The following is a 14,170-nucleotide window of genomic DNA, read 5'->3' as shown; positions in this document are numbered from 1 at the left end:
CCAATCAGGCTCAAGGACACGATGCCCTTGGGCCATCGGGAAAGTCCCTAAGGCGGGACAGGTAGCCAAAAGAAGGAGGACCAGACTGAAAAGCCCGGGAAGTGTTAACCAATCCTGAGCTTAGTTTCTGCAATATGTATGAGTTGATTATGTTCAAACTAGATAAAAGGCGACTGAGCTATCCATTAAAGTTGAAGTTCACTGTTCACTCATATTGATGTGCTGGGTCTTCCTTCCGTCGGCAACAAATTGGCGCCCGAACAGGGACAATTCTGAACGGGATTTGGACACTGCTGGCAGTGATCCAGGGCCACGGTTGGACGGAATAAAGGAGAAGCCGGTCCTGCAACGCAGCCCAGGAGGTGAAAAGCACAAGAATCCCCGCACCCGCGCCGGGAAGGTGAAAAGGACGTGGAGTCCCCCGCACCCGGGAGTGGATCCCGCCGGTTGCGCGTCGCCGAGATCTGCAGGTCGGAAGGTGGAAGGGAGTCCCCGCACCCGGGATGAGCCTATTTAGGGTCCCACCGGAAAAGCGCCGCCGAGGTCTTTGCAAAGGCTGCAATCGACGTATATAAAGGTATGAAAAGATAAGCGGCGTATTATTTGCTCAAATGCTTTTTAGAAAAGCGGAGCATTTTAGATACAGATTGTAGAAAAAGATTTGCCAGGGTTATTAGTATATGGGATAGCTAAAGGTTGTTTTACAAGTCCTGATACAGTTTTTTGAACAAACAGAGTGGCGTAAATTTGGAAATAAATTGTTTGATGATGTTAGGAACGATGTTAAGTTTACTGGGAGATTTGATGAGGCCATGGAGAATAGTGGCTAATGCATTAGCCACACATAAAGATGAACAAAGAGTTGCCGCTGCTGCAACAGAGTGGTCAGGACCACCAAGAAGGGTTAATAATGTTAATCCACAGCAAATAAATATGGAAGGAACAGATTGCCCGTTGCCACCTTCCGTTAGAACTTCTACTATTGCACAGGGGGCCTCGGGAAAATTGGAGGTGCCTGTGACAATGTCCTCTGATACAGAGGAGGAGCTTTCATTACCAGCAGCTCCAACCGCTCCAATAGAAAGTGAGGAAGGAGCAAGTGAAAGGACCAGTGCTAACTCATTTCTATCAAATATAAATCCCTTCACAACGGGGGAGCAGGGAAGAGAAGGTCTGCAGCCATCGAAGGCCTTTGCTGTTACGCCCCCTGTTGACCTGAACGTGCCTTTTGACCCAGGCCCTATTGGCCTTGAAAAGGAGCGATGGAGGCAAATAGCAAATGAGGCAGTGCGTGGAGGAAATGATGAAACGGCAGCACAGTTAACACAAGCTTTTCCGGTAGTATACTCGCCACCAGATGCACAGGGGAATGTGACCATTAATACGACAAATTTATACTGGAAACTATTAACTCAATTACGATCTACAGTAAATGATTCTGGTTTAAAGGGGGAACCTACTCGGCAAATGTTAGATTATATTTGGGGAACTAATATATTGCTCCCTGGGGACATACGTGGTATAATGAAGCTGATCCTAACACAACATCAACAGCTTCTTTTTAATGTGCATTGGCAAAGTGCTTGTCAAGAGGCAGTAGCTGTGATAAGGGCACCTGGAGATCCGTTGTATGGTGTCACGTTGGAGGAATTGATGGGACTCGGACCATATTATAGATTAGAGACACAAGCGTTGCTGGGTCCAGACAAAGCCAAAGAATCAATGAGATTGGCTCGAAGAGCCTTGGACCAAATTAGAGAGCCAGGGGGGATACCATCCTATATGGGCATCAAGCAAGGAAGGGAGGAACCATTTGGGTTGTTTATTGATCGAGTAGCAAACGCAATACAAGCGGCTGGGGTACCTGATTATCTAAAGGGCACTATTCTAAAGCAGTGTGCAATTCAAAACTGCAACCCTTCAACTCGTAGTATATTAGCTACGTTACCGGGAACTTGGACAATTGAGGAGGGTTTAGAAAGGATGGCTCAGGTACCCGTGGGTCCGCAGGCTATGTTGGTAGATGTAATAAAACAACTAGGGAATAGCATGAAAGAACAGGCACAGGTATTCAGACAGACTGCACAGCAATCGCAGAATCAAGTATTCGCTGCCCTTGCTCCTTTGCAAACGCCCGGAGGCCGTCCTACTGGCCGAGGGTCTTCACTGCAACCGCGTTGTTTTCGCTGTGGGATCACCGGACATAGGAAATGAGAGTGCAAAACGAGATCAGTGTGGTGTCATCTGTCGGTATGGTGCGTCGGGAAACAGCCAGAGCAGCAGGAAGGACCGCCCCGCGATGACACAAAAAGCGGCCTTTACCACAGCGGCCGGAACAACACCGTTTACCTCCGACCAGTCACCAGAGGGAGTCTCGGCTTGGATTTGGCAACAGCAGTAGATGTAACGCTATTGGACTCTAAACCCACCAGGGTAGGAACAGGAGTTATGGGACCAGTTACTGTCAATGGTGATCCTGTAGGAGCTTTATTGATCGGAAGATCGTCTGCTACCTTGAATGGATTACAAATATTGGTTGGACTTATAGATAAAGACTATTGTGGGGAAATACAGATTATAGTTTCTGCAATGTTTCCTCCAATGCATGTGCCACGGAATACAAAGATAGCTCAATTAATTCCGTTGCCACACCTTGCGGCATCTCTACCACCGATGGTCAATAAGGACCGAGGACTTGGAGCATTTGGCTCCACAGGAAAAATAGCGTTATTAACGCTTGGCATGCAGCAGAGACCACGACAAAAAATCACAGTATGTTTAAAGGATGAGAAACTGCAAACTGAGGCATTGTTGGACACTGGCGCAGATGTGACAATAATCAGTGCGCAAAGTTGGCCACCACATTGGCCTACATTCGAATCAAGTCTACAACAGAAAAATGACTTAACACTGACCTTAAAACAAATGGGACTCATACTTGCACCGGAAAAGGTTCAGGAGACAAGTCCCTGGAAGTTTTTGGTTTGGAAAATTACAGATTCCACCATTCAGCCTCAAAAACTTACAATCCAATCAAATATCAAAACTCTTAATGATGCTCAAAAACTGCTGGGAGATTTACAATGGATCAGGCCAGTAGTCGGGATTCCGAATGAACTGTTAAATCCCCTTCGGCCGTTATTAAAAGGAACTGATCCTGCTTCAAAAGTGACACTATCAGAAAAACAACAAGAAATACTACAACAAATTGCATCTTTGATCACAACGAGTGTCACGCATCGACGTGTATCTGACAAGCCACTCGATCTTACCATTCTATGTGGCTCAAAATGCCTGATGGGTGCCATAACACAGCAAAAAATAAAAACGGGGGAGAAGGGAGGAGAAACTGTGGTATTAGAATGGATAGCTCCTCCGTTACAACCTCGATGAACAATTCAAGAAAAAATTGCAACATTAGCAGAATTAGTAAAGAAGGGGAGGAATCGAATATTGCAAGTGGATGGGGTTCCTCCAAATATTATCTGGTTACCCATGAAGCCAGGCGATTTGGAATGGTATATACAAAACTCTGAAGAGTTACAAGCTGCACTACTACAGGATGGCGCTACTATAGTAGCAAAAACGTTACAATCAACTGCTCTGACATGGATGGAAAACCAGAGATGGATAACTAAGCCAAAACGATCGTCTATCCCACTTAAGAATGCAGTGACAGTTTTCACTGACGCAGGAAAACGTTCTGGAACTGCTGCAGTGACTTGGAAGGATGAGCATGGTTGGAAACATCAAATTTTACAAGCCCAAGATAAAGACTCATTACAGGCACTAGAACTTCTTGTAGTAGTATGGGCATTTATAAAATGGAGAGATGTTCCGTTAAATGTGGTATCCGATTCCTTATATGTAGTAGGCATAGCAAATCGTATAGAAGACTCAGCCTTGAGAGACTTAAAAAATGAACGGCTGTCAGAATTAATAATCAGTCTACAGATCGCCATAGCTCAAAGAAGTGAACTGTATGCAGTAATACACATAAGGAGTCATCAGTGGGAAGAAGGCCTGGGAGAAGGCAACGCTCGAGCGGACCGACTAGTCGCCGCAACAGCCACTGAAGCACCACTGTCACCCTTTTGCAGAGCTCGGGAGGCTCATGCTATTTTTCACCAGAACGCTAAAGGACTTGCGCGGGCTTACAAACTGTCTAGAGCTGATGCGCAGGCGACAGTAAAAGCTTGCCCAACGTGTAGTCACTACAATTCGGGTGTGGGAATCGGAATCAGAACAAACCCGAGAGGGATTAAAACCAACGAAGTGTGGCAAATGGACGTCACTCATGTCACAGCATTTGGCAGATTGAGATATCTGCATGTAACGATAGACACTTATAGTCACATGATTTGGGCTACACCGCAGCCTGGGGAAAAAGTTCGGGATGTACGACGTCATCTTGCCAGTTGTTTTGCAGTAATGGGAGTACCACAAACCATAAAGACAGATAATGGTCCAGCCTATGTTAGTGGGCCACTTAAGCGATTTATGGAACTGTGGGACATTAAGCATATAACTGGTATTCCACATTCACCAACTGGTCAAGCTATAGTAGAAAGAGCTAATGGAACAGTTAAGCAGTATTTGGAAAAGTTTAAAGACATTACAGATATTAGAGAGAGGGTGGATAAAACCTTATTTGTTCTCAATCATTTGTGTGTATTTGGAGATGATGAGGAACCACCCGTGACACGTCACTACATTAAGTCTGAAAATGATAATAAATGTATTATGAGAGTACTGTACCGAGATACGAAAACGGGACAATGGCTGGGGCCTGCTGATGTGATTTATATGGGGCGAGGTTATGTGTGTATCTCTTCCCCTACAGGGCCAACCTGGGTGCCTAGTCGGTGTGTTAAACCAGCCATTGAAGAAAAGTCATCAAGTACGAATAACAGCAACCATGGCTGATCTAACGGCACAAGGGATTCTGGTTGCGTTATCTTTGACAATGACGGTTGGACGTAATAGTGCCATCCTAAGCAAAATCGATCCTCAAACCAATATGTGGGTCACTTGGGCAAATTAAACCAGACAAAGTTCATTTTGCCTATTCCTCGCTTCTGCGTCTGATCCTTTTGTTGATGAGTTGATTATGTTTGAAATGGTTAAGGGATCATACGCAAAAAATTGTAGTACAAGATAGTTGGTTTGAAGGTTGGTTTAAATCTGTTTTTGGGAACATGGGTGGATGGTTTTTTCTTCGTCAAAGAGGAACTTCGTTTTCTACTTACAGTTATATTGATTATAGTTGCTGCAAAATAAAAACGGGGGAATTGTGGAGGAATCGTTAAGTGAGGAAGGACATGTGAATGTTGAGCAGTTGGGAGACAATGGGCTGGTGAAGCACCGAACTCAACTCACATGAGCCTTGGCACGTATGCAGCTGGCTGAGAGCCAATCAGGCTCAAGGACACGATGCCCTTGGGCCATCGGGAAAGTCCCTAAGGCGGGACAGGTAGCCAAAAGAAGGAGGACCAGACTGAAAAGCCCGGGAAGTGTTAACCAATCCTGAGCTTAGTTTCTGCAATATGTATGAGTTGATTATGTTCAAACTAGATAAAAGACGACTGAGCTATCCATTAAAGTTGAAGTTCACTGTTCACTCATATTGATGTGCTGGGTCTTCCTTCCGTCGGCAACAGTTAGTACAAGATGTGGCTATAATTATAAGGATACAAACTGCATTTCAAGTTCTTCACTGAAAATTTAAAGACAACATACACAATTAATCTGATTAAATGCTTTCTAAAGCAAGCACTACCAGATACCTTTGTTAACCATGATACAGGTTAGTAAGACAAAATCAAAGTACTCACGGATGTTCCAGATTCTCCAGGAGGTCCAGGGTTACCAGCTTCTCCAGGTTCACCCTGTACATGTGTAAAGATAAATTAATGAGTCATCAGGTAGAATATTTCTATGAATTTATTCTGTTACTACATACTGTTGCATGCTTATTCATGTTAACAGCTTATAGGAACTGTCTTTTATTGAGACTACCTAAAGGCAGTTGTTACATGTGTTTTTGCAGAACTGGAATCTGAAATTTTTGAAAGAATCTGTCAAACTAAGCTTTTAGTGAGACAGGAAGACAAACTTTCCCTGTGGGCTTTGGAAGTTCTTCCCTTTTATTATCCCATACATTACAAATTTCCTGTTTGTCTTCTTCTTTTCTAGTCACAAAAAAGCCAAAGAAGTATATTGACTATGTATATATGTATATTTTCCCTTTAAGATATATTTTTGCCTGGAAGTAAGTCCCTACAAATAAGAAAATACTATTTGGAGATTAATTTCAATTGAGTAGAGACATTATTGCTGAAGCTACTGTTAAAATAAATAATTACATAAAGAAAATCTATTAGGATAAAGTAATAGCATAATCGTTAGTAAAACTTTTACCACAGGCCATAAAATTTTTTTTTTTTTTTTTTGAGCCAATACAAAATATTATACATGTAAAAGATTCTTTGTCATGGTTCATTTTCAAATTTAGTTATGACTGATTATTTTCTAGCTCAGTGGACTGATAAATAAACCTTTATATAAACTACTCTGTTAGTAGAATGTTTAGCTAATAGTGTCACAGATACACAAATCTGTGAAAGGATAACAGAACTTGCTTTCCAATTGTCATGGAGTGCTGCGGTAACAAATAGATTTTTATTCCAGAGGATTTTTTTCAATTTGTGGTTGTTAATAGGGGATTTTTCCCCTCATTTTCTCATTAAACTTGTGTATCCTTCATATCCTGTATGACCTGCATGCCCCTGTGACAGTTCAATTAATGCAGTGTGCATCTTTCTCATTTCTATGCAATGGAAAAGTATAAATCATAAAACATGAAATTTAAACAAACCTCATACTGTAGATACCATTTTTTTTTTTCTTATAGAAGCTAACGTCAACGTGATGACCTCACTAGGACCAAAACTTGGCCAAATGTAAATATTAAGTTAGATAAATGAAATAAGATATGACTACCCAGGTGAATTCCAGAATAAGGTAATTAACAGATTATCAGAATTTTAGGGGCAATATTAACATACCCTTTAGAAAGGACACTTCTAAAGGGTAAAGTTGCCTTTAGAAACTGTGGTATGTTTAATTAGACACACTTAATTTTACAGTGATCTTAATGAATGATCCCTCTTAGTACTTAAAATTGTTTATGTGATAAAGCATATTTTAAAATATGTCTGGTGGATGGATACTTCAGGTCAATAAGCACTGAGTATTCTTTGTAAGAAAATTCATAATCTTCATTTCCTTATTATTTTCTGAACAGTAGTTTTGCTTTCAACTGACGTAAACATCCAAGGCCCAGCTTTGCAAAGTTTTGAGCAATTTACTGGATATTTAGAATATCTTTATGTTAGGCTTTTGATATCAAATTAGAGATCAGCGTGTGCTGGTACATTCTGTTTTTCCCCTTTTTCTTAATTATAAGCAGAACAAAGAGAATAATGGCTGGGCGGAAGCTGGTTTTAGGTGGTTCTGGTTGAGTGTAAGTCTCAAAACTTCTAGACTGCTCCATGGAGGATACAGGCATTAATAATGCAAGGCTACATGCATGTTTGTGCTTCAGATTTCTTTGAACATTTAAACCTTCGTGTGTACAGCAGGTGAACAAACAAGCTAGCTAAAAATACATGGCACTAAATGTGTCAAAAAGTGTTTATAATTTGACAGAAGGGGTCTTTGTATTAATGATAAAAGATCTTCTGCTACTCCTCAACAATGACAGGAAGGATGCCAAAATATTTTTCCAATCAGCACTGCATTATATTATCTACAGTATGATATATCTCCTGAGGGGGGGCACAGGCCAAAGTATGCCGACATAATAAATAATAACAACAACAATAATAATAATACATTGGGGGAAAAAAGTATGTGGGAAGAGGAGGAAAAGGGAAAAGGCTTTGGTTTTGTTTAAAAGCGTGAACAGTCCTCCTATTGCAGTAACACAATGTGATAAAAACAAAACTCCTCCTGACAAAAACAACTCTCCATTATTTCTCAGCTTGCAGAACTCATTAAATGGAACTGAAATTAAGAGGAAAGGAGTCTTAACTAGGAAAACAAACAGTCATATGCTACAACTCGAGAAGGAGGAAGGAAGTAATTAGAAGAAATAAAACCTCCAAAATAATATATGTGGAAGCTTCTCTGTATGAATGCAGACAACACAGGAAATAAGCAAGAGGAAATAAAAATGACAACTAGGGATACACAAATCTGAATGTCATGTTGAATTAAATTTAGTGGGATGATTGTTGGGATTCTAAATCTGTTTCCAGATTTTCAACTAGCTTAAATCATCTTCAAACCTTTAACTTTATTGGAACTATATCTATTTCTATGGGGAACAAACACATATTGATGTGACTTTTGCTTCACCTCACAGATATGTTTACCACAGTATCTTATATTCTTAACCTTCCAGGTAGAAGGCTACATGATATTCTAAGCCACAGCAGTATAAAATAATACTGTTGAAGCCAATTATGTTACTTTAAACTGTGTAACCAAGGAAATCACCATAGCCTTATACTTACTAATCATTCCAAAAACTACATCTTCTCCCCCAAAGCTCTTGCCTAATACTTAAATAATTTTGTGATGTAAAATGTGAAAGAAAAAAAAAACAAACAACAAAACAAACAACAATAGTAAATCAGCCATTAGAAGTATTGGTTGATTACTATTAATAATTATTAATGAAAGATATTTTGGAACTGTAACATATCTGTATAGCACCAAAGAAGAATCAAAATATATATTCCTATTCCAACGTTTTCTCCTTCTAGGTATGACATAATCAACATTCTCACCTTTTCACCAACACCTCCAACAGAGCCAATTGAGCCTGGTGGGCCTTGGGGACCCTGCAATGATACAAGATGTTATTTCAAGTACAGTTACCCCAAATATATTGCTTATTACTGAATTTCAAAAGGAATTTAAAGAGAAAAATAGATTAATTCTTACATCAGCTCCATTAGGACCTTGGGGACCTCTTGGACCTGGAGGACCAGGTGGACCCTGTATCAAAGAGACAATTTGGTATATTTAAAATCATAGAATAAAAGTCCAGTGGGGCTTCTTTGGCCAACTATAAATCATATCTTCAATCTGTAAGAGACTTTTAATCTTCACAGTGCTACAACAACAGCAGGGCTAGATTGCAGCCCGCTGCATGAGTTCACAAAAATATCCAAGATACATAGTACATGAGCTGAAAATGATATAATGATTGTGAATCATGAGGACTTGTTTCCCTGTGCATTACCTACATATCCCTTCCACTGCACAAAGACCTCAGAGTAGCTTATCTGTCTGGTAGCACCCATATGGCCGTAGTGTACCATGGTGACTACAGATGGGCAGTAAAAAAGCAGGCAGCCTTGGCATAAGGTGTTGGAGGCACACACAAAATGTAGATAGCTTGCAATTCTGTCAAGACCAGCACAGAAGGCATTGTGACAACAGCATAAACAGTTGAAGAATGTAGTCTCAAGATGACCCAGAGAAACAAAACCAAATAATGTTTACCATCTTTTGTCATACAATTACAGTCCAATGGAAAATGTGCCATTGATCCCTGATGCTATGGTACAATGCCCTGAAGTTCCTATTTCAGAAAAGCAGTTCCAAATTCTTCAGTGCAGTGGTGTCTTTTCTCTTTCTTTCCTGACCCTGCTTGCCACTATCCTGTCAGGCAAACTTGGTTGCTTTGCTACCTACTTTTCAGAGTATTTTCTGAAGTTATATAAATCTTTATCTTAGAGTTAAGATGGATGCAGGAAAGCAAAATAAATCCCAGAGGCAGTTCAAAATGCACAAATGTTTCATGCTCAGGCAACAAATTCAGGAGTAAATTATCAAATTGTGAGCTACAGAGAAAATACAATAATATAAAGATGATACTCATTGCCCCCAGAGTGACCGATGGGGACAAAGTCTTACCATTGGGCCCACATCACCATTTTCACCTTTTTCACCTGGTGGGCCAGGCAGACCCTAAAACACAGGGAAGATATATGAAAACTATTAGTGGGTTATCTGGAATGATGAGATATAAATCAATATAAAACAATATATATATACATGTGAAACTTGGGCAGGGAAGGGGGGAACAAAAGAAAACCAAACCAAAACAAACCTATTTGTAATAAATAAATAAAATTAATTTTTCATATTACAGCAAATGTATATGTAGTCCTGGGATGTATAAACAAGGTGAATCAGAAAATTAAAAAAAAAAAAATAATGGACACACATAAATGCTAGGGTGGCTGACTTGAAAAACAGTGTCATCATTATCCAAAACCCAAGTGGGCGTTTGGATAATTTGATTTATGCTATGATACATATATATGTCAACAAAACATGATCAATGCAGCACAGTGAAGTGGCATGCAAAGATGTCTAAGCTACCTCAGTATTGGAAGCCGTAAAACTGCTTTAGCAAGGTGTCCACTGGAGGTAATGAATCCTGCTGAGAGGCATTGCATTGCGTTATGCAAACATTCTTACAAGCAAAGTGTCCAAGTTTGTCTAGTAACAAACATCAAGAGAAGGAAACTGTAGATGATGCTAATACTGATACCTAGCATAATGTTCCCCCAGCTAGAAACACTATCACCACTAAGCTGGGCAATCCTAAATGTAGGTTACTTGGCTTCTGCATCAAGCCAAGGAGTCCAATAGCATTGTAGTGATTTACGTTATATTAAGGTCTGGTTTTAAGTTTCATCTCCAGTGTTCTGCTACTTCCAAAGTATGTATCAAAATATTACCCACCAGATTGGAAAGGGCAACTTGTCATCTTAGCTACAAAGCTGTATAAAAATTAGGAAGTACGAACATAGCCAACACCATATCTATTTCTCAGCTGCCCTCCTACTTTGACACAATCTGAACAACAGAAAGACTTGTTAAAATTCAGAGGTATACCTTTTCTAAAAATGATGTATGTCTCTGTTGTCTATTACAGTGAAAACTTGGCTGACCTGTCAGTGCCTTGTGGTTGTTGTGAAAACTTATTTATTATTAAACATTCAACATGAAAAAGCCAATGTTAACTCATCAGATACTGCTGTTTTTTTGTTTGTTTGTTGTTTGTTTATCTATCTATCTATATGTATGTAGGTATATCCATTGCTTGTTTTAAAAGTTGCAATCTCAGGTACTGATTCTTCTAATTGTTTCTGTAAATATTAAATTTAAAGCACATTTTACACTGCTTGCAGAGGCCATATTTATGAAACCTCAAAGGCAATTAAACATTCAATTGATATTTATGTCTTTGAAAATATTATCAAAAGCCATTCAATGAACACTTAATTGTAACACTGAAAATTTCCTACTGATTTCACTGAATTGCTATTTCATTCATTATTGGACATGGCATTTTGGGAGTCTTTTCAGTTCCTTTTGGCAAGATGTTGTTGAGGTGCTTGCTATTTTTATATTTCAATATTTAAGTAAAATTGCCATAAACTGTGAGGTAACTTAAATATGTTAGTAGAGTTTTTCAGATTTTCTTGATTTTCTACTCCTTTTGTCAGAAATACCCTTCTTTAAAAATACTATAAAATATATTTTGAACAGCAACGAAATTCATAATTAAGGTAATAAATATTCAAAATAACACATTTTCACTTTTATGAACAAAAATACTTTTCCTTAATGACCAATTTAAGTATTATCACTAGAATTTAATTGAAATAAGTGTAATAGAATTACCATGGAATATTATATATAAGAAAGAAAAAATTACTCCTCGATAGTTCATTATTACCATGAGAACTGCATTACTTGATAAAAGAAATTCCTAATTTCTCAGTGATACTTCATACAATTAGCATTTTGGTCCACATACATAAAAGACAATCAGAATCAGAAAAATAATTCCTCTCTTTAAGCTAATTTATTTTTATCAGGTTTCTCAAAGTCAGTGCGTGCATTCTGAGGGCAGACTTTGCATCATGGCTGCAAAGTGGGTGGGTACCAATTACCCTGCTTGCGTAATGGAAGTTAAGGTTGACACTTAACGATACTTCAGACTTTTAGTTTTGGTAGCTAATACTGAGCTAGTGCTGATTTTTGGAGATGCTGAACATCAACTTTTTCTAACAAAAGCCAGCAACATGAGCAATAAAGATGGAGGCTGCCTGATGTAAATCTAGTGCAGTGCTCATGATGGATTTTTGCTGTGTTTTCAAAAAAAAAAATCATGCTTCACTCCACTAAATTAGATATAATGCTAATTTTGTTGTGTTCCAGATGGGAAAGTGGCATATCTGTCTTAATGCTGGTATTACAGGTCTAAAGACAGTGCAGTTGGAGTGGGCTCTCAGGTGTCATAGCAAGATTTGTATCATGGACAGTGCCAAACTGATTCCAGTCTACTTCTGACTATTGTTTTTTTCACACTGATTAACCAAAAATGACTTAAATAGAAAAGCCCGTCTGAACTTTTTAGAAAGAACCTTTGTATCTCCCCAATGAGTTGTAAGTCTCTTAGATTTAAAGTTGCTATCTTTTATAATTTTCCATCTCAGTTCCTTTTGTATAAAGTAGGGTAGGTAATTATCTAAAATACGTTGGCGCAAATTTTGAGGGGTATGACTAACCTTAAGAGGAGTTACTCTTGACATTTTTTAGGGTAGCACAGATCAGAGTATGGAATTAGAGAGTCATTGAGATTGGAAAAGCCCTCTAAGATCATCTAGTCTAACCTTTTACCTAGCACTACCAAGTCCACCGTTAAACCATGCCAGTAAGCACCACATCTACACATTTTTTGAATACCTTCAGGGATGGTGACTCAACTACTACCCTGGCCAGCATGTTCCAATGCTTCACAACCCTTTTGGTGAAGAATTTTTTCCTAAATGTTTTCTTAATTTTCCTGAATATAGCTCAGACTTTCATCAAAAAAGAAAACTTCATCCTGCTATAGAGAAAACCAAAAATGTACAGCTGTGGGATCAAATCTGACAAGAAACAGTAAACTTACTGAGCTTTTTCATGCAGTCTCGAAGCCTGGTTTCTAAACTGAGCACCCGCTGGTGTAGTTCCTCATAGTCATAAGCACCAATCTCTTCTTGAATCCCAGTGAGTACAGTAGACAGATTCCTAATTTCTTCCTTGAACTGGGTGATTAGTTTGGCATCAGTTTTGTATTGTTCCAGAACTGGGATCAGTGGCAGGAGCTCATCCATCTTTTCTTTCAACTCCTGTTAAAGGTAATCAAATGCGTATTAGAGCAGTTTAAAGGAATTAAATCCTCTTATTCCCTGTTATGTAATATTTATGCCTGATTATTAAAATGACTCAAAAATGACTATTGATTTTAGTTAGAGCTATTATTTCAGTGTACTGTGAAAGTCTTAGAAATCTCAGAATTAATGGCAGTAAGCAGTAGACAAAATGTGTGAGATGATAGTTTATTTCTACTGAGGTATATGATTACCTTCCAGTGATCTGAACCAGACCTGTTGAGGGTCTGACTTTCCATCCAGAGGATATAAACCCCCATGGACTGTATCTTCCTGAGAAAAGGCGATTAGACCTGAACACCTGGTGACAGTCAAAAACATCACACCTGATCTATAGTGGGTAAGCTGTTCATTTTTATTTCACTCCTTAGAAATACTGAGTTCATTTTTTCCTAAATATCTGTTGGACCCTGTTTAGTTCTGATCTGGACACAGTGATATATACCTCTTTCTTCTGAAGTGAAAAATCCATGGTTCTTAAACTGTTTTGTACTTGTGGTACTTCTACATCACTAGGTGCCTTTGAACTTCCTCAGGCGTTCTTTGTTCTGGACTGTAGCAAATCATTTTATTGCTATGTGCAATTGGTATTTTGTCACCACTCCTGTTCCTAAATATCAATTAAGGAAAGCAAGGCTCCACTTGGGAATTCTTGGTTGCCCCTTTCTCAGACTTTTGTCATGTACATTGAGAATTTCTCTTTGTAACTTATAAAGACTGCTTATATTTTGTTTTTGTAATAATTCTTTTAAATGCAGTAAACTTAATCTTTACTAAATTAGTCTAGATTGAGGTTATTTTTTTCTTTCTTTTTATTTTTATTTTATTATTATTTTTTTTCTGTAGATAACCTCAATAAT

The 14,170-nt window shown here is 38.8% G+C and overlaps 2 protein-coding genes across 4 annotated transcripts in view; both read right to left on the bottom strand.

Moving 5' to 3' along the window:
* LOC140003076 (uncharacterized) overlaps window positions 1–10,048 on the bottom strand; it is a 32,270-nt gene extending 22,222 nt beyond the window's left edge. Inside the window, exons 1-4 of the mRNA XM_072041817.1 lie at window positions 9,991–10,048; window positions 9,013–9,066; window positions 8,856–8,909; window positions 5,835–5,888 (exon numbers count right to left, since the gene is read on the bottom strand). Of these exons, the coding sequence (XP_071897918.1) occupies window positions 5,835–5,888; window positions 8,856–8,909; window positions 9,013–9,066; window positions 9,991–9,993 (165 nt within the window). The 5' untranslated portion in view covers window positions 9,994–10,048. The remainder of the gene's footprint in view (window positions 1–5,834; window positions 5,889–8,855; window positions 8,910–9,012; window positions 9,067–9,990) is intronic.
* Window positions 10,049–12,103: 2,055 nt separating this feature from the next.
* LOC140003101 (noelin-3-like) overlaps window positions 12,104–14,170 on the bottom strand; it is a 47,915-nt gene continuing 45,848 nt past the window's right edge. Inside the window, exon 3 of one of the 3 annotated variants that reach the window (XM_072041911.1) lies at window positions 12,104–13,268. In XM_072041911.1, the coding sequence (XP_071898012.1) occupies window positions 13,020–13,268 (249 nt within the window). In that variant the 3' untranslated portion in view covers window positions 12,104–13,019. The remainder of the gene's footprint in view (window positions 13,269–14,170) is intronic. The other 2 variants (XM_072041909.1, XM_072041910.1) reach the window with 2 other exon arrangements.

The sequence above is a fragment of the Anas platyrhynchos genome, chromosome 8 (genome assembly GCF_047663525.1).
Source record: "Anas platyrhynchos isolate ZD024472 breed Pekin duck chromosome 8, IASCAAS_PekinDuck_T2T, whole genome shotgun sequence".
In the NCBI taxonomy this organism is placed as follows: domain Eukaryota; kingdom Metazoa; phylum Chordata; class Aves; order Anseriformes; family Anatidae; genus Anas; species Anas platyrhynchos.
Note: the sequence above shows the minus strand (reverse complement) of the source record. Positions and strands in the feature narration are given on the sequence as shown.